General features: G+C 37.7%; 1 protein-coding gene across 1 annotated transcript in view; it reads left to right on the top strand.

The window, feature by feature from the left end:
• The window catches only part of LOC124606045 (agrin-like), a 288503-nt gene that overhangs the window by 226756 nt on the left and 34705 nt on the right, over positions 1-27042 (top strand). The window contains exons 19-21 of the mRNA XM_047138007.1: positions 12478-12724; positions 21744-21908; positions 22991-23211. Of these exons, the coding sequence (XP_046993963.1) occupies positions 12478-12724; positions 21744-21908; positions 22991-23211 (633 nt within the window). The remainder of the gene's footprint in view (positions 1-12477; positions 12725-21743; positions 21909-22990; positions 23212-27042) is intronic.

Raw genomic sequence — 27042 nt, 5'->3', positions numbered from 1 at the left:
TTGTATAGTTTTTGTTTGAATGCTTGTTCAGGTAGTTCTTGTACATACTGTGGAAGCTGAATAATTAATTTGTGCTCCATCAGTTTATAACTGTTAAGTGACTTTGACAGTCTGTGGTAAGGAGTATAAATGCATAAGCTCCTTCTTGTGTTGTAGAAATGTATATTTTCTCTACGTTTTGCTTCCGGTAACTTCTTTTTTGTGTGGAGTAAAACATAGTAAATATATAGGTTTATTACAGTCCTGAATTTTTGTTCACAGAACAATGGTTTGCAGTGTGCTTTATATGGAGAACCAGTAATTATCCTAATGGCTTTCTTTTGTTGTATTAGGATGTCATGCACTGAAATCGAGTTCGCCCATAAAATAATACCATATGTTAGGATGCTTTGGAAAAAAGCAAAATATAACGTTCTAACATAATTTTGAGGTACACAGTCCATAAGTCGCCATAGCAAATACATCACTCTAGACAATTTACCACTGATATATTGTACATGTTGACCCCAGGATAATTTTTCATCTGTATATACCTATAAAAACGTAACACTACTAGAATCATCTGATGGAGGCTTGTCTTTTAGACTAAAAACCATCTGCTGCATTTTGTTATCATTTTCAGTAGACAGCCATTTGCTTTAAACCAATAGGTTGCTTGAACCATTGTCTCTGCAACACAAGCTTTGAGGCTACTGAAATCATTACTACAATGAAGGAAAGTTGTATCATCTGCGTATAGTACTGTCATGCACTCAATGAATGATTGCAGATCATTAATCATTATTAGGAACATAAAAGGCTCCAGTACAGATCCCTGAGGCACACCTATTTTAACTAATCCTCATGAACGGTAAGAAGTTCTATGGAAAAAATGAGATGAAATGTCGTGTGACGAGGGCCTCCCGTCGGGTAGATCGTTCGCATGGTGCAAGTCTTTCGATTTGACACCACTTCGGCGACTTGCGCGTCGATGGGGATGAAAATGATGATGATAAGGACAACTCAACACCCAGTCCCTGAGTGGAGAAAATCTCCGACCCACCTGGGAATCGAACCCGGGCCCTTTGGATTGACAGTCTGTCGCACTGACCACTCAGCTACCGGGGGCAGTTATGAGTTATTGTGAGGGGCCTGTGCTTTTCAGCATTTTCTGCAGCTGAATCAGTGTACAAGGAATGGAAACATTTGAACAACTTTATATGTTTCATCTATTCTAATCCTTAATTGTGCTATTCATCTCTCTTTTCCCTAAGCTGTACTTCTCAGTCTGTCCATACCTTTGGAATGAAGCTGCCACAGTGTTTTCCAGTGTATTATTTCTAACCTTCTCTCTCTTATGCCTCTCCCTTCATCTTCCTCATCCTTACTATAGGTGGGTCCCTCTAATCCTGGCGTCTGAGTGACCTTTCCTTTCCTTTTAACCTTCCCCAGTGTATCCCTCTCTCCTCCCCAGTGAAGAAACTATTAGTTCTGAAAGCTAAGTAATGTGTACCTTTAATTTAATATGTGTCTGCAGCAGTACTACATATTTTGTCTTTTGAAGAAAAATATTGACTTGTGACCCGTCTTGTAATTTATTAGACAACATGTTATAAAAGCAAACATGATTATATAAAGATATATTTATGTACATTAATTGGATTTATTTATTATGTTAACTTGCATTCATAATACACAATTTATGTTAGTATATTGATGGTGTTTAAATCTGTCTCTGTAACTATAAAAGCATATTTTTTAAAAAAGGAAAAAATAGCAACATTAATTTAAAATACCCTCAATAATTATAAAGCCTTGTCATCCCATCTGGTAAGTCTCCCCTGATCCCATTTCTGTGCAACTTTTCTGAACTCTCTCCATATCCTACACCTCAACAGTCATTTTCTTTAACTCCCCCAATCCCTCTTCCTTCCTCTTCAACCCTTCTGCTGGAAGAAGGAGCCACTGGCTCTGAAAGCTTGCAAATTATAATATCTTAAAATGTGTATTCTCCTGTCACCACTTGATGAGTAGATTTTTTTTACCTATCCAGTTACATCACATTTTCAGTAATTATAAAGCAGCTATGGGCACAAATGCCACATAACTGAGGAATATGTTAGCACATTTGTTGTAGCAGATTTAGACAGACTCCTAAGGCAAAGAAATTGCTGCAGTTTTCGATAAGTCAATCAATGGTTTTATTCTATCTTTTTTATTTATGTAGATCCCTTTCATAGGAAGTCTTGTATATCAAATTTTGTCTAGTTTGTGATCTTTAGAATTTATTTCTAGTAGCTTTAACCTTTATGTCAGTAGAATTAAATTATTTTTTTGTGACCTTCAAGTTTCTCCAGTTACCAACAGTTTTCGGCATCTAAATTCCACAAGCCACTTTACAGTGTGTGGAAGAGGAACTGTAGTGTCATATTCCTCTAGGAAACAATACACCAGGAACTTTTTTCATTAATCATTCATTCATTCATCATGTTCCATAAGCCTCATCATGGTGTGGAATGAATCGACTTATACATAAACAAAATCGAGTCAATTCCTACAAATTTTCTCTGTACACTGCAGTAGAAATAAACCACTACCTGATAGTATTTACCAGTCACACCCCACCACCCATCACTAACACTGACACCACCCCTGATTCTTTCAAAAGTAAAATTCCCATGTATAAAACAGCTTCAACCGTCTGATTACACAGGCCAATGCCGGAAAAACTTTTTGCTGAAAATATCTTTTTCTTGTGTTTTTAGGGTGGGAAATCCAAATATGATACTTAAAAAATGGTATCACCTACCATTTCTTCACATTTTATAGTTAAATTTATTAAGTAATTTTTTAAAGAATTTAACAGCTTTTATGTAGTTAAAATAATTTAAAAAGGAGGTGTAATGAATGTAGATGACTTTCAAATAACTTCCGGGAATTCAGCCAGGTAACACTTTCAGCGACCGCGACAGCGACAGCGACATCATATCAGGAACTCAGCTGATTTTTTACGTCGTTTGGAGGGACTGAGGCTGAATGACTCTGATATTTTAGTGAGTTTCGATGTGGTCTCTCTCTTCACTCGTGTTCCTCTGTCTGATTCGTTGCGGTTAATTGAAGCCAGGTTTGGTGCTGATTTAACTAATCTCTTTAGGCATGTGTTGACATCCACTTACTTTTTATTTAATGACCAGTATTACGAGCAGACAGATGGAGTTGCGATGGGTAGTCCGTTGTCTCCTGTGATCGCAAATTTGTTTATGGAAGACTTCGAGGAACGTGCATTGGAGTCGGCGCCTTTAAAACCCGCCTGTTTCTATAGATACGTTGACGATACCTTCGTTGTTTGGCCTCACGGTAGGGAGAATTTGAATGTCTTTCTAGAACATCTGAACTCAATCCACCCGAACATTCGTTTTACGATGGAGGTGGAAAAGGATGGTTGCCTTCCCTTTCTCGACGTGTTGGTTAGGAGGAAGGATGATGGATCATTGGGACATGCAGTCTACAGGAAACGTACTCACACCGACTTGTACTTACAAGCTAATAGTTGTCACCATTCGGCTCAGCGTGAAGGGGTACTTCGTACCTTGGTACACAGGGCACATATCGTTTCTGACGCTGAGACTTTGCCAGCTGAGCTGTCCCATCTTGAAGTTACATTTCGTCAAAATGGTTACAGTGATAGACAGATTGAACGTGCGTTGCGCTATCGACCAACTGTACATCAGGTGATTGATGATAATTCTGAGTCAACACCTAAGTCTACTGCCTTCTTGCCTTACGTAGGAAACACGTCCAATAAGATCGGTCGTATTTTACAGAAATACGATGTGAAATGTGTTTTCCGACCTCCATCTAAAATTAGAGCACTTTTGAGTTCCGTTAAGGATGATCTTGGACTGCGTAAGGCGGGTGTATATCGTGTCCCTTGTAGCTGTGGCATGGCATATATTGGTCAAACTATCAGGACCGTGGAGGACAGATGTACTGAGCATAAACGGCACACACGATTACAGCAGCCAAATAGATCTGCTATTGCCGAACATTGCTTGGATACTGGTCACTCCATGTTATATAATAACACCGAGATATTGGCATGCACGTCCAGCTATTGGGACAGTGTGATTCGGGAGGCAGTTGAGATTAAATTAGCGAGCAACCTTGTTAACAGGGATGGAGGTTTCTGTTTAAACTCTGTTTGGAATCCGGCTCTCTCCCTTGTCAAGAAACAGAGGGACAGACTCAATGCTACCTCACCTGCGAATTCATAGTCTCACTATCGATAGCTCTGACTTTGGCCATCTTTGGTGGCACTAGTGTTCAGTGTGTGTGTGTTATCTTTCCTGCTTGGGTCCGAGAACCGAGGTATTAAATTTGCATGTACGTCGCCTGTCCGTTGCAGTTTGCCTTGAAAATGGCGGGGTGTTCTCCCGCCGAAATATCGGCGGTCGCTGAAAGTGTTACCTGGCTGAATTCCCGGAAGTTATTTGAAAGTTGTATACGCCAGGAGAAACTCAGGTCTCAATGTAGATGACGTTGGTAGCACTGCTGAAAAACATTTGTGTCATAAAAAGGTCGATTCTATTTTTGTGTTAACAGATGGTGTTTTGTTTATTGTCAACCTAACCTCACTTTCCTGTTACCTGTTCACGTGCTGAGTACAGTGTCTAATCGTGGTTGTAAAAACTCTGCTGACAGTTTTTGTTGTATTTGTGGTGAATTTGTGATTAAGAAACACCAAAGAAACACTACAGACTTTATGAAAAAGGTTTATCTATCATACTTTGGATCTAAACTTGGTGATCAAGATAAATCTTGGGCACCGAATAAGGTATGTTATGTGTGTGTTGAAGATGTGAGAAAATGGTCCAAAAAGGAGAAAAGAAGCCTTTAGATTTGCTGTTGCTATGATATGGAGGGAGCCAATAAATCATTCTGATGCTTGCTAATTTTGCAGTGCTGATATTACTGGTCATAATTCGAAAAACAAGAAGTTAATAAGCTACCCTAACCTTCCGTCCGCCATCCGACCAGTGCAGCATGGTGTAGATTTGGCTGTTCCTGAACCACCAGATGATTTAAATTCTATTCCAACAGAAATATTTTCTGATGTACAATGTGATTTAGATGAACCAGATGATGATGAATTCCATTGTAATACAGAAAGTCTAGAGTCCAGATTGTTTACTCAGAGCAAGCTTAATGATTTGGTTTGGGATCTGGGCTTAATGAAAGAAAAAGCTGAATTGCTTGGCTCTAGATTAAAAGAAATGAACTTATTGGGAGTTGGGACCAGCATATACATGTATAGAAAGAGAGAGCAGCAATTTTCCAAGTTTTTTCAACAGGAAGGTGATTTAGTGTATGGCTAAGACATTCCCGGTCTGATGAATGAGTTTGGTATTGAATACAAAAAGGAAGACTGGAGGCTGTTTATTGATTCATCCAAAACTAGTGATGGAAAAACTCTGCCAAGATTGCTGGAACACCAACATGATGGGGGACTACTGTTGGTCACTTCACCGGGAAGTTCAGCAATCAACTCATTGTAGAAAAGGCTACACAAGAAGTTTCAAAGAAAAAAGAAAGAAAATACCATCCAATTCCAGCTGACAAGTGAAACCTCTATTAACACATATCATTGTTTTAAGAAGCTTACTCTAAATGCAAACCATGATTATGTTGTAACAAAGTGCTTTATTAATTTCCCCGTGTACTGTATAGCATAGGATTTTTATACTATATAATAAAAATCATATTGCTCGAAAACTATGGGTGATACAAAAAAAAACTAAGGCTAGATTTGGATTCAGCTCATAAAAATCTATAAAGATCAGCTATCAAAGTAAAAAAAGTTTTTCAGAAAAAATTTTTCGTAGGCCTGTGTTATTTTACAAATGAGTTAATGTGTTAAATATCTTATAGTAAGTATACAAAACCTTAAGGGCATATTTATACTGCACAGTGGGCCAAGACATGCCAGCCTTGGCTGTGGCATGCTGGAATATCAAATCCATTGTTTTGCACTGTGGTGTTCACTCTCATGACTGGGCCACTATGGTACTCTGAGAGCCAGACCACAACAACATCCAGAATGTTTAAAATTTCCGACACAAGTCCATGGCTGGTGCAAGTTAGTGAAGCTGTGCTTTAGCCTCCACAGTACATTTATCAGATATCTCCCATCTGCTTTTGTCAGAAGAGTCACTGTACATGTTGTTGTGTTTTTCCTCCTTAAAAAAGTTCTGTCACATTTCACAGTCAGTGATGAAAAATTAGAGGAATTGAAATGATACATGCAAAGTTACTTCATCCATGTATTTTCATGTATCTGTAACAATAGGGAACTAAAGAGACATATGTTTAACACCTTTTTATTATTCTTCAATTTGAAATGGAAATACCTCAGAAAAAGTTACAGAGAAAAACGTGAAAAACTTGGCAAAATCAGGTTGGATGATGCAGGAAAATGTTCTTTGAACTGTAGTTCCACTTGGCCTTCATCACAATTTCCTAAAAACCATCTTAATTGAAAGAGCTATGCAAAGTTCCTTGTCATTGGAAACAAAACCAGTAAGCCAAATGGCATTATCTCAAGAATTTTCGCTTGTCAATCTGTCTTAGCCATAAGACAAATGAGATCATTACAAGAAGTTGTCATTGGCTGCAGTCGATGAACCATTGCCACTGCCAGCTACCACATCACTAAGGAAAAAGAAAAAAACTAGTGGGAAAAGTATTGAAGAATTTTTGCAACTGAAAAACGGCAAAATAGCTTTGATGAAAGCCTACCTGTCAAATAGTGGGTATTCCGTTGCTAGTGCAGCTCACCCCACCAGGGAAGGTGGGGCTGGAAAAATGATGGGCACCCCCACCTCAGTCAACAGTAATTTGTTTACCTGTGCTGCAGTGTTTGATAGTATTCTGAAACTGTCCATTATTCTATTTTGTTAAATGTCTCTAATGGTCTTTATATCGACAGGACATTAAATCCAGATGTTGCTTCCTTCTTTCTGTTTTATAGAAAAGCAGAAATCAAAACTCCTTAGGGATGGATGTGAGTTGTAAATATTTACAACTTGTAGCACTACACTCACACAGAAATATGAAAGTAAAAATTTCCAAACAGAACATCTTGTACATTAGTCAGCTTATATAAAGGAACATCAATAAATTTAATTCTGTTTTTTGGCCTGTGCAGTTTTTCATTTCCAACTGGAAAGCAATTAAGTTAAATGTCACAAGATTTATTATAATCCACCCACAGCAAAGTCTCTGATTAATTTGTTCTTATCTTCTAGTTCCAAATTCAAAATGTACATTCTACTAATTGTAAGATGTTGATAACAAATAATTATTTTCCTTTCATAACGTCAAGTGTGGCCTTTTATAAAACCATTACTTGTATAACTGGTGTTCACTGAAGGAAAAAGTCATAAATGTTTAGAGTTTTCAGCACGTGGTTCATTAAAATAATATGAAGGATGAACACTAGTCCTGCATTGATCACTAATAATTCCATTTTCTTTTTATCTTGCATTGTCTTACATTACACTGAACATACACGAACTCCATAATCTCGCAATCACGACATTGATACCACTGAATAACACACATTTACTTGTGAACAGAGACAGATATCACCGTCACTACTATTTCAAAAAAAATTTTGTACGTTTAGTTATATTTCATTTCTAGTAATGTATCTAACAGTAGGCTACCTGATACAAAACTTGTTCACTACAAGATTTGTAAATCAGGTGCACCTGCCTGACAAATAGCATGATTTCACAATGACTGTTACAAATTATGAAAAGGTAAATGTACAAAACCAAATTTTTAACCACACACTTTCTTCAGAATTGATTCATAAACATTATAGAACTAAAAAACATGCATAATTTCTTGCTGGCAGAATAATTTTGGATGTCTTCAGCAGACTACCGTGAAAACACCACATAACCCCAGTTTTTTGCCTGCCTAGGACTAAAGTGGAGATTCACCAAGTTCTGTCTATAGTAAAATGTTCAATCTCCAGTAATCTTTATTTTACAATTGTTGTTCCCTACTTTGGCCCATATAAACAGATACTCGTCTGCATTTAGCTTCTACTTCCTTCTTGTAGACAGTGTAAACAGCTTGTCTGGCACCAAAGTACCATAGAGAACCTTAGCCAGTAGACCTGTACTCTCGGCTATACTCCATGTCTTCCAAGCCAAGATGTTTACATCAGGGAAAGCTTCAAGGCCACCATAGTCAGCATTATTGCCCCATACAACAGCCAAGGTCAGCCATGTACTGCCTCCAAACACAGCAGAAACATCACACATGAACCGCATTCTTAGCCCACAAGAAACATTTAGACCTCCTGTAAGTTGCTGCTTATTGAATTGTCCAGCCAAGTCAATCTCTATTCCTCTCAGTGACTTGTACACAGGAACAGTGCACTGCCAACGTCGACGATAGCCACATCGCAGAGGCATTGCAATGGTATGTTAACGTAATATTGGACAAACAACCTGCACAACTGAAGATCGACATATAGAACATGAGCACCACACAGACTTTCTGCAGTCTAACAAGTTTGCAGTAGCAGAAAACTGCATTGAAAATGGACGTAAAATGACTTATCAGCAAATGAAAATCTTGATTAACACTAATAAATTTATGGGACTTCACTTTCAAAGAAGCAATTGAAATTTGTGTAACTGATAATTTAATCAACTGAGCAAGGCATGTGAGCCAATAATACTAAGCTCTGTGAAAGCAAAATGAGACACCTGAACACAAGATGCAACAGGGTTGATGGGCGGGAGGTGAAAGAGACTCTCCTCTTTACCACCGCAGCTGCATGTACTCCCACCATTTAACACGGTGCAGGGCTGGTGTGGCCTGAACTCTGAACTGGCAAGTATAAATACTGTATGTCTGCAGCAGACACTTCATTTCTTCAGCACCACCTGATGGTGATGGGTCAGTTGTCCACAGAAATATACTTTTGACAATTGGATCTGGCAATACATCTAAGAACCATGGAAGTACCATTTACTCTGGAAATCCTTAGATCATATATTTTTATTATCAGCAGCAAAAACTATCAAGAAATAAATGTACTGAGAAGTCAGTATTAAAACATCAAAGGTCCTTAAAGAGACCTCTGTAAGATGAGCTGTTATCTAATTTACACAGTAATCTTACTGTTTGGTTTTGCTGAATAAATACTTCACTTACTTTACGTGCATTGCTCCAGAAAATAATTCTATGAGACACAGGGAGTGAAAATATGCGCATCTCAATGAGATACACAGCTATGAGCACAATACATTGAATAGAACTTCTTGACAAAACTCAAAGTAATTTCAAATGTGGTGTTTCGTTTTGTGTATGGCCATTAATGTTTACATCATATATTGTCATGTCATATTTATGTATTTAAAACTTCAAAATACAAGTCTTGATGAAATTAAGACTTAAATCTGTTTCATGTGAATCTGTAGTAGGTCTGTTCACCCACAATTTGAGCTATTACCAGTAAGTTTGAGTTTAGACGTTGGATTGGTAGTATCCACAGATTCCACAAAGATACTTGGTGTGGTGGCTGATGGAGTTAGCTGAATCAATATGTTTCAAAGGTCCTTGACGAGCTCTGGCAGCTTTCTGTCATATCATCCTAACTTGATGATATTAACATATATTAGCATATCATCTGATTTTGTATACCACATCACACAGTGTTACAGATTGCTTAGTTATAATGTCTGACTGAAGATGAAATTATATAATCAATTAATATGTTCACAGCTATAAAATATGTAGGAGTTATCAATTGACTTTATGAAAATTGATTTAGACAGATGTGAAACACTGAATAAGGTTCCTGTTGGTTTTTACTTTTGTTGAAACTTTCCTGTTTTGTACACAATGTAAAATGTGGAAAGTAAGTAGAAAAGTTTCAAACTTGTGAAAAAGCAATCAAATCCATATTCCACTAACATCATTGTCTCTGCTGGAAACCTGTTCATTGTTGGCAATGGAGTGCTGTGCCTGCATTAAAAACATCATAGATGCCATCTCTCATTATACCCAATACTCACTCTCTAATTGTCACTGTCTGACAGTATCCTGTCCAGTCCTCTGTGGTGACTGTGAGAAGTGTCAGTACATTTACAAAATTTTCTCAGTTATGTTTGCTGCCTGAACACACTTTTTTAATTTTCACCCATGGAAGGTTAACTGCATTCAGGTGAGAGTTATGTGATGGTAAGTGCCTTCACTTATAGCCTATGTACTGACAACATAAGACTCACATAAGCCAATTAAGGAATGAAGAATTTCGTTCCTCATGCTATAGTCACAGTGGATTTATCTCTTTCATAGATACTTGAACACTGCTGCCTTCAAGTCATGAAATGTAAGTGCTTTCTTTGTTATAGAGTACATCACCTAGAACAATAACTGATTATGGATGAAAATTAGATCAGCAATAAACTGCAGAATCCTTGAAAGTCCAGAAGTTTTTGTAACATGTTTTCCACTGTTAATGGACTTTATTGTGGTTGGTACACAGTGTGTGTAGAAATCCCACTTGTCAGGTGCCTCATGTCAAAGACACAGCCCTATCTAAAACTGCAGCAACTGAATAAACAATCTGATTAGCAATTTAATATTGTTTATGCTCCAGTCAGTAGATGACGTCCCAGTGCTGAGGCCCATACAGTGCAAGCATGTTGGATATTAACAAAGACTGTCTTTATAACAGTGTGTTCAAATTATTGTCAAATTCCAAAGCCTGTGCTCTTTAATTGATAATGTGCTGTTTGGAGATATTTCATAATGAGTTTCAGCGAAAGTTGTACTGAAAGTACTCCAGAGAAGAAGAAAATAAAAAGTGAGAAATTTAAAAGAAATCACCAAAGGACCAAGAATGTGAAAATTGGAGATTTGACATTATTGAATAAGAAAAATAGATTCTGACTATAAGTACTGTGTGCATTGTTTCTTCAAATTAAATGTTGATTACAAATCAGGCTTGTTCAGCACTATTACTTTGTTCAGAGCCAAGGATGATGAAGGTATTTTCTTGCAACAGTTCACTGGAAAGGTAATGTGAAGGAGTATAAGCTTTTTAGTGAGTTTCCAAAGTTCCATTCAGCCCCCTCCAAATAAAATATTTTGATCAATACAGAAAAAGTATATTCCAAGTAGCATTTATGCCATTGCATGGTGTAACAGAAAACAGGATGCAACAATTGATAGAGCATGTTCATCATCATGTTATTAGTTTTGCTTCATGTGATCATTCTCCTTCTACGAACAGGAGTGGTGGGACTTGGTAACTCCTTCAAGGGGCTGGCAGCTGCGTCACATATTTTCTAATATTTCCAAAAACTGTTCACCATCACAATGAACAGAACAAAATTCAGTTTAGTACAGCATCGTTTCCTGTTCTTGTGTTGACTGCCTAGCAAATGTAAAAAATAAAAGATTATAAGATCAATATCTTTCTGAATCTCTGTGACATATAGAGCAGTCTTTCAATGTATTATTAAATGAGGAATTTTAATGCAACTTTGGCATCATTCAGCTATTTTCTGCATTCCTGCTACTATAGCTTATACAGATTTCTACTTTTACTTAATTTCTTAAATTTAGTTCACTCTTCCACCACAGAGCACTGAACTTTGGGATTTACATTTGGAAGCAGCTTCATTTAATGATGATGAGGATGTGTGGTTTGTGGGACACTCAACTGTGCAGTCATCAGCACCCATACAAATTCCTAATCAGTACACAGTCCAATGTAGCCACTTCCAGGAATGATGATGACAAAACAAACACCCAGTCCACGGGCAGAGAAAATCCCCAGCCCGACCGGGTATCAAACCCGGGACCCCGTGATTCAGAGATAGCAACACTAGCCACTAGACCATGAGCTGTGGACTAGCTTCATTTAAATGCTGGTCCGTGCAACCTGATACAGTTATTAATGCTTTGTGAGTGCATAGGATATGATGCCCGACTCCTCACCCCCGCTCTCTCTCTCTCTCTCTCTCTCATTCTCTGCCCCCCCCCCCCCTTTTTACCCTGATGACACCTTATTGTGAGGTAAACTAGTGAAGAATCTCTGAATTAATGTAGAACTGCCTGTGAATGAAGGACCCGAAAACATGCACTCATTTAAAATTTGCTTACATGTGCAGTGAATAGAATAGGAAATGGCATGCAGTACTGTAAAACATCATGCAGACATTTACTGCGTACATTCCTATTACTTGTGAACAGTTTTTTTCCTAAACTCTTTCCAACCATTTGCAGCTCCAACAGATCCAAGGTTGTGTTTCTTTATATGCCATATAAACAAACAGTGGGGGAATGGAGAGTTAAATTTCAGAAAACCAAAAGTGAACTTTAAATATAGGCTTTTAACTCTGACACAACTAATTTCTTTTCCCTCTTGCAGACAAAATACAAAGAAATGTGTGTTTTATTTTCCAGTGGATGTTGCATTACAGGAGATTTATGTCCCTGAGTTTAATGGCAGCTCATACATAAAACTTCCAAAGCTAGAAGGTGTGGGAAGAGCTTTCTCCATAGAAATGTGGTTCCTCTCACAAGCTTTGGATGGAATGTTGTTTTATAATGGACAGATGGCAAATGGAAAAGGTGATTTCATATCACTAGAATTAATTAATGGCCATGTACAATTCCAGTATGATTTGGGAAGTGGCCCAGCAAATATAACGTGAGTTTCTTAGCTATATGTAAATTTTACAAATAAAAAATAAAAGTTTTTATTGTGTTTATAACAGTCTAATTGAAATATAAAGTATGGTGCTCTTAATATTGCAGAAAATAAATAAATTCTTGTAACAAGTATGTAAGCATGTTTGAATTTTTTTAATCTTTTACATACTAAGTTTCTCCTGTCAAGTCCACACCAAGTTAAAAAAGTTGTAATTTGTCTTTGAGGATTTTATCTTTGTATTCTACATAAAAGCATAGTGCAATGGTTAATTTTATTTACTAAGACAGCCTTTGCTTACATCTGTATACACTTTAAATGGAAATCAATGTGTTTTAAATGAATTAAATTTTTCATGGGTATCTATCAGGTGGAAATACAGTTGACTCTATGGTGAATCATCATATTTGCATGTACAATTTAAGTGATGTATGCACACCATATACATTATTGTGGGAACATGAGATGCTGTGTTTATTTCTTGCTGAATTTTGACCACATCCTGTAGTTCTTTATAATGCTGAGCAGTTAAATTCACTTCATTTCATTCTCGTTAACATAGTTTTGAAACTGTATATTTATGAAATAAGCATACATATTATTCACAATGGAAATTCCTGGATGCAATAATACAAAAAAATAAAGGAAAGGTAACCACTTACCTATAGCTGATTGATGTGTGACACAAAGAAACATGCAACAGAAAACAGTATTCACACTATCATTGGAACAGTTGCTCGTTCTCTGGCAAAAGTGCATACATTCACACACACTACCATACAGACACCCAAATGTACACAGCCACGGAAGTGATGAGACTGAATGTTGACATTGATTATTGACAGCGGTTGCCCGGATAGATGGAGATTTTGAGAGGATAAGGGAGAATGCATGAGGTGAGGAGCAGGTAGCAGGCTAGTGTGAGACAGGTTTTTCAACAGATGACTCAGCTGCTAAACAACAAGATGAAGGAAGATCAGAGGGTAGAGCATACAAGAGATAGTGAGGAGGGGTGGGAAAGAGGCGTGAGATGCAAAAACAGGAGAGAGAGAGAGAGAGAGAATGAATGCCTGCATTGGTGGGAGGGGGGGGGGGGGAGTTGTAGAAAAAAAGCAGGAAACAATCTGAATGGGGAAGAAATGGTGTGGACAGAAGAGAGAAGGAAAAATGTTAGGTGAGGCAGTACTAGACACGTTAGTGGAGATTTAGGCCAGGAGGACCGAAAAAGTACAGAACATGCTGGAGAGACAATTCCCACAAGCATAGTTCAGAGTAACTAGTGCTGGAAGGGAGTATCCAAATGGCTCCATTAGTGAAGCAGCTGTTGAGATCATTTGAAGCCATTTGTGTTGGCAACTAGATGGCCAAGTTTACAATGCACCACAGTTTGGCGGTGGCCATTCATGCAAGTAGTCAGTTGGTTTCTTTTCATGCCCACATAGACTGCTGCACAATAATTGCAGTTGATATATAACATAGCTGCTTCCACACATGTCCCTGCTTCTTATAAGACAGGAAATGCCTGTTACTGGACTGCAGTAGGAGGTGGTGGATGGGTGTATGTGACATGCCTTGTACCTGGGTTGACCACAAGGGAATGATCCATGTGGTGCAGGGCTGGAGTAGGGATGGACAAAGATATTCTGTAGAGTGCTTGGGCAGCACTACACTACTTTGGGTGATGTGGGTAGGAATTTGAGTAAGATATCCCTCTTCTCAGGGCTTGTAGTAAGGTAGTTGAAGTTCTGATGAAGGATTTGGTTGAGATTTTCAAGGGCAGGGTGATACTGGCTGATCAGAGGAGTGCTGGTCTGTGGCCGGTTAACAGATTTACTGGTGTCAGAGAAGGAGACAGCACAGGAGATCTGTTCCTGGATGGGCTAGGTACAATACTGTCTATCAGTAAAGGCTCCGGTAATGTTATCTATTTACAGGATGAGTCAGGAGGAAAGGTACATGCTTTGAGGGGTGAGAGTATTAATGACTCTGAACAAAAAACTTCATATGGACATATGCCCTATTCCAAATGGCTTCCGAGTTAGAAGACATTTAATATCACTTTTGTACGTTTTTCTTGAGTAACTTGAAAACCACAGCCTTCAGCGGAAACGTGTCACAGTACAAAATTAAACGATATTAAATTTCCTACAAAAAAGGTCCTATTCATTTTTTTCTCTAGAACTAATGGTTTGTGTGAACAGGGCGTGAGAATGTTGAAAAACTCGCTCAACGCACGTGCACTGTAGCTTATGTAGTTTTTGTAGGCCAATTTGAGGTTTACAATGTTCCGGAAGTTTTTGTAGGCCAATTTTAGGTTTGTAATGTATCACAGTAGTGTAGAGCAAGTTGAGACAAACAGTTTGATATGGGACACTTGTAGTCTGTCAAGTCGGGAAACTACTTCAAATTGGCCTACAAAAACTATGTAAGCTACCGTGCATGCATGTCGAGCTAGTTTTTCAACATTGCTCTCTTTGCACAAACCATTAGTTCTAGAGAAAAAGATGAATAGGACCTTTTTTGTAGGAAATTAAATATAGTTCAGTTTTGTACAGCGACACATTTTTTTTGGAGGGTGCAGTTTTCGAGTTACGTACAAAAGTGATATTAAATGTGTTCTATTTCAGAAACCATTCAGAACAGGGTATATGTCCTTATTAAGTTTTTTGTTCAGAATTACTAATACTATCACCCCTCAAAGCATGTACCTTTCCTTCTGATTCATCCTGTATATAGATAACTCTTGATTTCTGCTGTATATGGAATGTGCAGGGGTGGTAATGCAAAAGAACAGCTTTCAAAGTTGAGATACTATTGGTGATTGGAGAGCACAATATGAGCAGACATATTTATGTAGCCATCAGAGAGGATGAGATTGGCACCTAGGAAAGTGGCTTGTTGAGTTGAAATAGACCAAGTGAAACAGATTTGGGCGTAGGTATTGAGGTGATGGAGGAAAGAACATTAGTTGTCCCTGCCAAGGGTCCAGGTCATGAAAATACAATCAGTGACTCTCAACCAGACAAGGGGTTTTATGTTTTGACTTGATAGGAAGGATTCCTCCAGATGGCCCATAAATAAATTGCGTAGGATGGCGTAATGCAAGTGCCACACATCCTGTGTTCAAGAATCTCTCTTGCTTCACTGCCTTTCCACATTTCCTGTCCCATTACCTCCAGACTCCTTGTTGGTCACTTTATACACCAACTTCCCTGATATCTGTCACTTTGTGGTCATGGAACACTAACTTTTCCAATGTCCTTCTAATACCAAACCCACCACCTCTTTTCCTAATCATTCTAGTCAACCACATCTTGGGGCACAATTGCTTCACTTTCAGAGGCCAAATCTGTAAACAAATCAATGGTACTGCCATGGGTATTCACTTGCCACCACCCTCTGACAACTTGTATACTGGCCATATGGAGGAATCCCTCCTATCCAGTTAACACCTACAGCTCCTTGCCTGGTTCAGATTCATTCTAGACATTTTATGATCTGTACTCATGGCAGGGACAACCTTTGCTCTGTCCTCTTCAGTCTCAACACCTGCTCGCAAATCCCCTTCCTCTAGTGCTTCCAAACTCTAAATGTCACCTTCCTAGATGTCTGTCTCATCCTCCCAGGTGGCTCCATAAACATATCTGTTTATATCAAGTGTTCCAACCACCAGCAGTGCCTCCAATTTGGCAGTTGTCTCTTGTTCCATGTCAAAAAGTCTCTCCCTTACAGCCTTGTCATTCATTTGTGGATGCCCCATCTGCAATGGAAACCAGGAGTTTTCAAAATATACAGAGAACCTTACTACAGCCTTTATTGACAGATGGTATCATACCCAGCCAATCCAAAAACAGATCTTCTGTGCCATCTTTGTTTCTGATGCCAGGAAAACTGTTAACTGGCTAACAACCAGCAGTGTTCTGATCACCCAGTATCACCCTGGCCTTGAAGAGCTCAACCACATCCTTCACCAGGGCTTTGACTACCTCTCACTGTGTAATGAGATGATTCTCACATAAATGGCCACTGCCAAACTGTGGTTAACTGCAAACTTGAACATCTAATTGCTGAACATGCTGCACACTACAACACAAATGACTTCAACAGCTGATTCACTGTGCAAGCAATTCCAGCACTAGTTTCTCTGAATTTTGCAGTTCGAAAATGTATCTCCAGTATATCCTGCACTCATTGCAACCCTCCTGCCTTAAATCTCTGCTAACCTATTTCACACTGCCTCACCTGACATTTTCCCTTCTCTATTCTGTCCACTCCACACCTTTCCCATACAGAACGTGTACTGCCTTCTTCTACATCCCTTCCTCCCCCCCCCCCCCCCCCCCAATACAGGCATTCACTCTCTACCCCTCCCCTTTTGCACTCCTCTCCCTGTCTCTCCCTTGATCTCAACCTTCCTCCACTGTAAACCCTCCCCCCAACCCCTCTGTCTCTGATATGCCTCTACCCTCTGATCTCCTCTCATCTTCTCGTGCACTCAGAGAGTCATCTGTTTGGAAATCTGCCTCACACTAGCCTGCAACCCTCTTCTCGTCTCATGTATCCTTCCTTATCCCCTCATCACCTCCAACTACCTAGGCACTGTTCCCATCGATAATTTCTTTGGAGCCACAGGTGTGTGCATTTGGATGTCTGTGTGGTTTTGTGTGTGTGAATGTGTGTACTTTTATTAGAGAAAGAGTGAGAATTCAAAAGCTAGTGTGAATATTGTCTCCTGTTGCATATTTCTATGCACCTCTCATCAGTCAACTGTAGGTAAGTTGTTGCTTTTCCTTTATTTTACATGGCCTTGCCGCAGTGGTAACACTGGTTCCCATCAGATCACCAAAGTTAAGCACTGTCGGGCTGGGCTAATACTTGGATGGGTGACCATCCAGTCTACCGAGCACTGTTAGCAACCAGGGTGCACTCAGCCCTTGTGAGGCAAACTGAGGAGCTACTTGATTGAGAAGTAGCCACTCCGGTCTCAGAAACTGACATACAGCCGGGAGACCGGTGTGCTGACCACATGCCCTTCGATATCTGCAGCCAGTGATGCCTACGGGCTGAGGATGGCACGGCTGCTGGTCGGTACCATTGGGCCTTCATGGCCTGTTTGGGAGGAGTTTATTTTTAGTTTTATTTTACATGTGTGTTGTTAGATATATTAAACAAATGCTGTGGCTTTAAGACTTCATTAACTACCTGTGGGAATATGTTGCATACTAAGTATCATATTTGTTAGAGAATACACAGTCCCTAGCCAATTTATTAGACACACTACAGTTTTTAAGCAAATTTTGATTTATGTCTAAGGATATTTGTTCTTTAATACATAAATTGTAATGAAATGATTATGTGTAGCCTATTTCATAACTAACGTGATACAACAAATAAATAAAATGTAGTATTTGTTGGAAATATTTTATTTCAATAATTACAACAAAAATTAAAATATTGTGAAAGTGAAAACATTAGTTTTAATATCTTGTTGAGCCACCTTTTGCAGCTATGAGATCCTTAATATGGCATAGCATGCTGTCGATACAGGACTGTACAGTCTCCTGCGTTTGTGGATGATGATACCATACATGGATAATCTTCTCTAAGAGCTGTGTTTTTATTGTGACAACATCTTTTACCACCTCCCTCTTCATTAATTCCCATATGTTTTCTATGGGGTTCATGTTGGTACTATTACCTGGCCAGTCTAACAGAGGATTTAACTGATCTGGCTGTGGGACTGGGAGCTACTTTTTGCATAAAAATAAATGGTTCCCCATTCATGAACCATTCTCTGTGGTGTGCTATTAACCATTTTTGTAGGACTTCCTTGTACTGGTCTTGCCTCATTATACCTTTAACCACGTAAAGACATCCTGTACCCTTGCCACAGATGACAGACCAAGTCATAACCTTATTGACACAATTTACGGTCTGAATAATGCAGTCAGTATGAAATTTTTCTCCTGTTGAACAGCGCACATACTGAGATATGTTAGTTAAAATTTCAAACATGCTTTCATCGCTGAAGCATACCTGTAAAAATCAGGAAACGTATTTAATACATTATGAATAAATCTACATAGATTATATCATATCATAAATAACAGTTTTAAAGTTAAATTACTGATCTCCAGAAGTCCACATCCTTATTACACCACTATTTAGCCCACTTCAGATGCTTTGCTTTCATTTTGGCTGTTAACTTTGGTTTTCTAGCCTGTCGACAGGTCTTGAAATCAATATCCTTCAGCTTTCTGTGAATAGTGCATTCAGATGTATTCACATGAGCCTCTTCCAGTTGAGATTTTATCTGTTTCATTGTTGCAAATCTGTTTACTAGCCAAATTATTTTGAGAAATCTTTCTGACCTTGGGATGAAAATTGGTTTTCTTCCACATTTATTCTTCTTTCTGGGACTCAGTTCTTTACCTGAATTAATTTTCTTCTTTATACACCTCTCGCCAGCTCCTGACATTTCCAACCTTAGTGAAATTTCCCAATTGGAATACATTTTCCTATTAACGAGGGCTTTGACCTCAGCTTTTTTACATGGTGAAATGTCCCCTCTTTTACCCATTTTTAAAGGTCACAATTAGTAATATCTGGCTGTTAAACAATCAGTTGTGATGTCAATATTATGAAATTGATAATCAAAATGAACAAAGTATTACACCATTTACACGCAAGAATGCCACTGAACAGGTCCTTTCCTGTACACTGTACTCTGCACATTGATACCTACAATAAGTCAACAATCCAATGTCACGTAGCAACAACAAATACAAAAATTCAACAATGTAATAAGTGCCCTGAATAACTGTCATAAATTTTCTGATTAAACACATTAAATAAAGTACTCAACATGTAATTATTATAAATAACATTAAAAATGTGCAGTGCATCTAATGATTTGGCCAGGGACTGTATCTACATCTACATCTATGCTCCATGAGCCACCTTGCAGTGTGTGATGGAGGATGGGGGCAGGCTTTGTGCACCACTGTCACTTCCCTCATTTCCAGTTCCAGTCAAGAATGGTTTGCAATAAGATCAATCAATTGCCAGTAAGCATCAGCAGTACTTAACAGTACTTATCAGGGATCACTGATTCCATCTCATGTTGTAAGGATTGTGCTCAAACCCTTCATGGACCAGGGTTAGTTACTTCATGCATTTGAAAATAAGAAAAGAAAACAATGAGCAACATATAACACAAAACAAAGCAGAACAGAAGAAGCATTCAGTAATGTCTAGAGCACAATTGTTTGCTAATATCGGCAGTATTGTAAATGTGGTATTAGGTCATAACCTCTATTGGTATCTTTGGCAGCCACAGTTCAAAACATCCCCATCTAAAACTGCTGCAGCCTGTGTGATTTACTTTCCAATAAGAATAAAATTAATTTGCTGAATAAAATGGATTTTTCTTCATTATTTCTGTAACTGTTTTCTTAAAGGCATTAATGTTCTTTATTTAGCTGATATTGTATGAAAGAAAGTTGAATAGGTACATCCTTATGCACACTATAATTTTCTTGGAATGACTTGACCTGTGTTCAATTTTTCTTAGTTTTCAACAGTTTCTCATTTTATGTTGATGTACCTATGAGTAGTGTTCTTTTTTTATGTGTGTGTTCAGTGTTTCTCAATAGTCACTGTACGGAAAGCCCTTTTCTGTATCTCATCATATTTACTGAGATTCCTCATAGGTCTAGACCATATGATGTAATAGATTCGAAGTGTACAAATTAATACATTTTAAGAACTTCGGTACTCACAATTCTGGCTAACTTTTGAAATGCATAACAGACTGAATTTACTTTACTACATATTATACTGATGTGTTCTGTACATGTCAATTTATTATTGAGGTGAATATCCTGAAATTTTACAAGCATCCTATGACTGAACAAATCCTACTATCTGCTTTATGTACAGTTGAACCTCTGTGATCAATCCGTTTCATATCCTCACAAATTCTTAAATCAAACTACATGTCTGAGTTGACTGACTCCAACTGTAACTCACTAATACTGTCTTCATATGATACTCTCGTTTTGCAGTTTGCAAAATATGCAGTTTTACATTTCTGAACATTTAAAGCAAGTTTTCAGGCTTTTTACAGCCTTGAAATCTTGGAAAGATCTGTAAAAACATATGCTGGGTTAGGTTGCGGCAGCAGGGAATGTTGGACTAACAGGCACTAGTAAACATGCATACCAAAACTTGAGATGCCACCATCTTGTTGAGCTACTCTTTTAAGTGAACACAAGAGCAAATCAACAACAATTGTACTCCTCTCTTTGATGTATCAAACATGCAGTAAGTTTAAAAGTGTTGTAGTACTATATTGCTAATAAGTCAACATGAGTTAGTATTCAAAATGATACCTGCTTGATCCCCACTACATGCCCTTGAAGTAATGAGAATTACTGCTTGTATATACCAGATTGTTTCAATCTGCAGGCAGCCTTATCTTCCTGATAATTAGCATATCAACTTGATAGAGCATAGGGGTAAAAGCACTTTGCTCAAATTTAAAGTAAAAAGTAAGTTCTTAAAATCTCGTCTCCTGCCATTTCAGTTAACAAATGTCTAGCTAAATTTCCTGCATCATTAAAAACATCTATAAAACTAAAACAAATGAGAACTATAAAATTACATTCCCTTACTAATTCTGATTGTGCATTATCATCATCATATCATAATCATAGCCTAAAAATATCAAGTTGCCCTTCTTATTTGATATGCCTCATAGCTATCTTGAGCAAAAGTAAACTACAATATCTGAAAAGATTAGCTGCTTTTCTGCAAAATCATGTATGTATGGAGTACTGATATGTCTATTCATCTTGCACCTACATTGTTGAGAAAAAAATAGCAAATATAAGTGCAACAGAATGTATATTTAAGTATTGTTATTTATTATTTGTCCATGATATTTTGAATAAATACAGACATCTATGAGAAACTGTTCAGATTCATCACAGTATTCTACTTTTAACATGTTTTGCAGATCTGATGATGAAATTGTTCTTGGAAAATGGCATTCTGTGAAAGTGAATAGACAAGACCGTGAAGGAACACTGCAGCTGGATAATGGTGCTTTAACCAGGGGTGAATCAGGATTGCCTCTTGTTGAATTAAACCTTGAGCTTCCATTGTACATTGGAGGAATCCCGTAAGTTTGTTTGTCTTCCTAGTAGTCTAAACTTCATGGCAATAAACAAGCCCTAAGTCTTCAATCACTTTACTCTGGAGGAAGAAATAAGTCTCATTGGCTACTTGCATTTTTAGACATGCAGTGCAAAAACTGACTAAATATTTGAGTGTCCAGCAGTAAATTTCAGCTGTGGAGGGGAAAATGTAAAGGATGTTTGCTTTAAATTCAAACATATTGAAGGATGTGTGCTAGCTACGTGCACATAGTAAATGACAAGAGAGTTGAACTTTGATTAATGATAGTATAAGGAAATTATTTTTAAAAAATTATGTGGGAGAGAAGCGCTGAAAGAATTCAAAAGCACAATTTTATCTGTCAAATTGTACAAAATGTCACAGGAACCTTTGGACTTATGCAAAATCAGTTTAGAGATTGAATATATTCAGTCACAGTTCAGTCTAGAAAACGATGAAGTGGAGGCCAAAATTCTAAACTCTGCATTTGGAAGTTGTGTTACAGATGAATTGTGCCAGAGACCCTTCTATTGATCATTACATGAATACGAAAATAGGAGCTATAAGAATAAGTGATTATAAAGTTCAAACACAATTGATGTCACTGAATAATAGAAAACTAATAGGATATACTGTAATTCTACATGGGTTGAAACCTTACTGTAAGATAAATGATTTCTGCTTGTTGGCAGGAGGAATAGGTTCTGTAGCTGCTAATATGGTTGGTATGCTTTACCCCTTATCACATAAAGGTCTGTACATTGTGATACAATCTTCACAATTATTTGCATACCTTCATAAATGAATGTTTTGCTGTTAATCTCCTTTAGATGTAAATCTTGTTCCTCAAAACTTGTAAATGTGGTATGTCCAGTTGCACATTTTATTTAAAATGTGTTAAACTCTGCTCTCTGTAAAGAAAAAAAGCTATTCAATTGACACTAACAAGTACAAATTGTTTTTGAACCATAGTAACAGCATTATTAATCTTGACCTGAAAGCAGTGTTGGTTTACTGATGGGCATTTTCTTCAAGAACAGTAATAAGTATCACTAATGTATTACAGTAGCCTTATTAACATTTCAGATCAAAAGATAACACCTCTGTTGGCTTAGATGGAGCAGTGCAACAATTTATTGTCAATGGAAACTCCATAGGGGACTTCAGAACATCTGGTTTACCACAGTGGACAGGAATACCATGTTCCCAAAGCCACTGTGTGCATGGTGGTGTGTGTCAACCCATGTTACAGGAGTATACTTGTCTTTGTCCAGAACCTTACTCAGGGAGGTTCTGTGAAAATGGAAGTAAGTAATCGAAAATAGGAGTAAATGTTTAAAGTTCTCTTCTAGATTTCCAGTAAGTTAATTCCATCATCAAAAGAGCTGTATTTTTTGCCTCTAACTGATATGGTGATGGATACTCAGATAAAACTGTGAAGAATTAAGTTTTCTATTAAATTGGAGATGGATCTGATATATATAACAATTGTACATTTGAGGAAGGGAAGGAGATGGAGATGAGAATGCAGGATACTTTTCCTTCTTTTTGTCATGGGTGTCCTATAGCTGTCACCACATCCTGCATCTCTGTCACCAAACACCTCAACATCACCATTCTTCCTCATCCTTTTCTCTCCTTTTTTTCTTGGATTCCTCTTAGCCATCATTATCATGGTGTTCTTCTTCTTTTTCCATTAGGCTGCCATGAAAGTGCTGCTTGATCATGTGTCCTTGTCGATTCTTTTGACATTCTCTAACCATCCTAGCTGTCTTCTTTCAATTCTATTCATAATATCATATTAGGTCTGCTTCTTTTCTCGTATGTCCTCATTTCTCATGCAATCAAGTCAGGAAATTCTACATTCTCTTCTCACGTTGTTCATTTCTAAAGTTCTAAGTCTTTTTATTTCTTTTCATGATTTCCTATCACTCACTCCCATTACTTGTTATTAGTTCCATAGTGGATTTGTATTACTGCATTTTAACTTTTAAACTCATTTTTGAGGACCACCCTTCCCGCCCTTCCCTGTCCAATCCATTGTTGGATATCCCTGTCAAATCTACCGTCACATATCGTATAATACTGACCAGATACTTAAACTCTTTACACACTTTTCAAGTCACATAGTGCTCAGAGCCTTTTGAATCATCTTTACACACTTTAATTTGATGTCCACCAATGTCCAAGTTACTTTTCTCCTTTTGCAAACATAGGTATACTATCTTCTCAAAAGTCATTTTCAAACACCACTTTTTATATTCTTCCAATAATGTCCTAAGCAGGTTACCATATATCCTCTTCATTGTTTGCTGCAACAATCTGACCATCAGTATAGAACAGTATGTACATGAACTGGTTCCCTGCTTCTGTTCCCATGCCCATGCACTTTTCATACCAGAGATCCAGTGCTTTCTGCACATACATCTTAAAGATTGGAAGCCCTCTGTACAACTTTATTTTGCTACTTTAATGGCATATTATTCTTACATGTAGAGGTTTAAGATTCTCCTTACATAAGTTTTTGGCAGTTCCCCTGACCACAGCACCTCAAACAACATCTTCAGTGTCACCATGTCATAAGTTTTTTCAAGACCCATAAAGACCTCAAGTTACTGCTTGTATTCCTTTACAGTCTCTTCCCAATGATCTGTCTTAGGGTGAAGATATTGTATACACTTGATCTGCCTCTTTGAAAGCCACTGTATTTCTCCATTTCTGTTATATTCTTTCCATTCTTAATTTTAAAAATTTCACATACAGCCTCCTAATTGAAGTTGTGGCACTTATGCCATGGTAAATTGCTACTCAATTTCTTGTTTCATTTTTATGCATGCTTTACCACTATTATTTAAATATGTTTCTATGCTTACCTTTCATGACACATACTGATGTTAAAATTGTGTATTTTATGTGTTGTGTTGTTTGTGGAGAAGAGACTGTGTATTTTATGTCATTATCCACAAGAAGACATGTCAAGTTGCAGACAGGCACAATTAAGTGACCCTTGCATAAAGCTTTCAGGCACAGCCTTCATCAGTAAAAGACACACACACACACGCACACACACACACACACACACACACACACACACACACAGCATTCACATACACAAGCAAGCACACCACATGCACACATGACTGCAAACTCCAGCATCTCATGCCAGTCCAAGATGGTCTGTGCTGAAACTGGTTGATAAATCAGCTAATGGCCAAACATGCATTTTATACGTGTAATGGCGGCATAGTGCATAAACTCTATATAAGTGCATGAGTTTCTACTAACTTTAACTCATCACCATTGTTGTGTCATTTTATGCCTTTAATCAACATAGGTGGCACACACTCATCTAAAGAATAATGCACAGCAAGGTTCAATTTTGCCCACAGTTCCTCTATATCCATCACACTTCATTTAAATTATGGCCATTTGTTTTGTAAGTAAGAGATTAATGACTCTTTATCTGTTCTGCCAAATATAAAAATGCTTTTATCCTCTTGGTGGATTTATTGACGTTAGTCATTCACATGAATGGTTGTGTAGCTATTGTTCTAATCATTTTAATCACTTTCATACACACAGACATCCAACCCAGGCAGTAATGGCTAAAGTGGCAGGCAGCTATTGAACAGTTGCTGAGGCTGACAGAATTGGGGAAGAGTGGGATGAGTGGTTACTTGGAGGAGGGTAAAGAACATCTTCTCCAGCTCTATAGTATTGGAGCCTTTTTATAAGTAAACAGTAGGAGACAGTGTTAAAAGCTTTCCTCAAACCTAGAAGAGTTGCACAGGTTGTTTTCTTAGTCTCAAAACAGCCATAAATTTTTGTGATGGCTTTCTCAACTGCTTTGACTGTGAAACAATGAGGTCTGAAACCGTATTGTGAGGAGCTAAGTAGATTATTTTGTTTGAAATGCTGGTTCATCTTTTTGTGCATACAATACTCTATAATTTTTTATATGACTGGTATGAGTGAGATGAGATGATAGATATCAGGAGATGCTTTATCGCCTTTCTTATGGAAAGGTGTTCCAATAGTAATTTTTAGGAAATCTGGGAAAATTCCTTTGTCTGGCATTTGTTTCATGATTTTGGTTAGTGGCAGTAGAATTTCTTTCTATACATTTTTTATTATATTGTTTGGGAGCACATAGAAGCCTTCTGCTTTTGAGTTATTAAGTTTGGCAATTGTTTTGCTGACTGTCTGTAGCGTACACAAGTCCAGCAGAAGTTGTCATGTTGCTTACTATCTAGAGCTGGAAGCAAAACTACACTTTATTTGCATCTTCAGTGAGATTTTTATTTGAGCCAGAACTGGTATAGTGTGCACTTGAGGTGTTTAGTTGCATTGGAATGTTGTTGTGTTTATTTTTGGAGCTTATCTCAGTTTTGATAATATTCCATGCTGCTTTACACTTATTTGTCAAACTGAATATGTAACTATCATTGGCTTTCCTCTTGGGTGCTTCAATTTGTGATCTATACACTCTTCTTGCTGCTGTGTAAGTTGCCTTCTCAACTTGATTCCGATGCAATCTGTCATAGTGCACCGTCATTCTTCCCTAAGTTTGCGCAGGTGCCACATGTGCCAGTTTCTCAGTTCTTGCAGTTTATTACTCCAGGTCTGCTTTGGGTGCTTTCTGTGATACTTGGAACAACATAAGTTGAGGTTTTCTGCCAATAATTCTAAAAATTTCTGTGTTGAACCCTTGACATACGTATCACTAGCGAGTACTGTATCCCAGTTTATGTGATTAAGATTGGTTTTTAACTGATTCAATTTATGTTCATTGATTGGCCTGGTTACTCTTCCTAGTTCAGTTGCTGAACTGTCTGTATTGTTGTTTAAAGGGTGCCTAAACCACAGCCATGCATGTTCTGAATAGCAAGGTTTACAGTAACAAATTCAGTTTTATTTGGCCAAAAGTTGCATATCATATTATCTAAGCAAGCACTGAGCCTGGTGGGTTTGTCATTTAGACAGTATAAGTTTAATGATCTTAATATTTATAATAGATGCTTCAAATGTTTAAGAGCATTATTATCAATTTTTCAAGATTTTATATAATAATTCTGTGTCATAACTACGTAGTGGCATCACCATTTAGGATAGGGAAAATTAGTTTTGTGCAATATTCT

This window comes from Schistocerca americana, chromosome 3 (genome assembly GCF_021461395.2).
Source record: "Schistocerca americana isolate TAMUIC-IGC-003095 chromosome 3, iqSchAmer2.1, whole genome shotgun sequence".
In the NCBI taxonomy this organism is placed as follows: Eukaryota; Metazoa; Arthropoda; class Insecta; order Orthoptera; family Acrididae; genus Schistocerca; species Schistocerca americana.
This window is presented reverse-complemented; position numbering and strand designations above follow the sequence as displayed.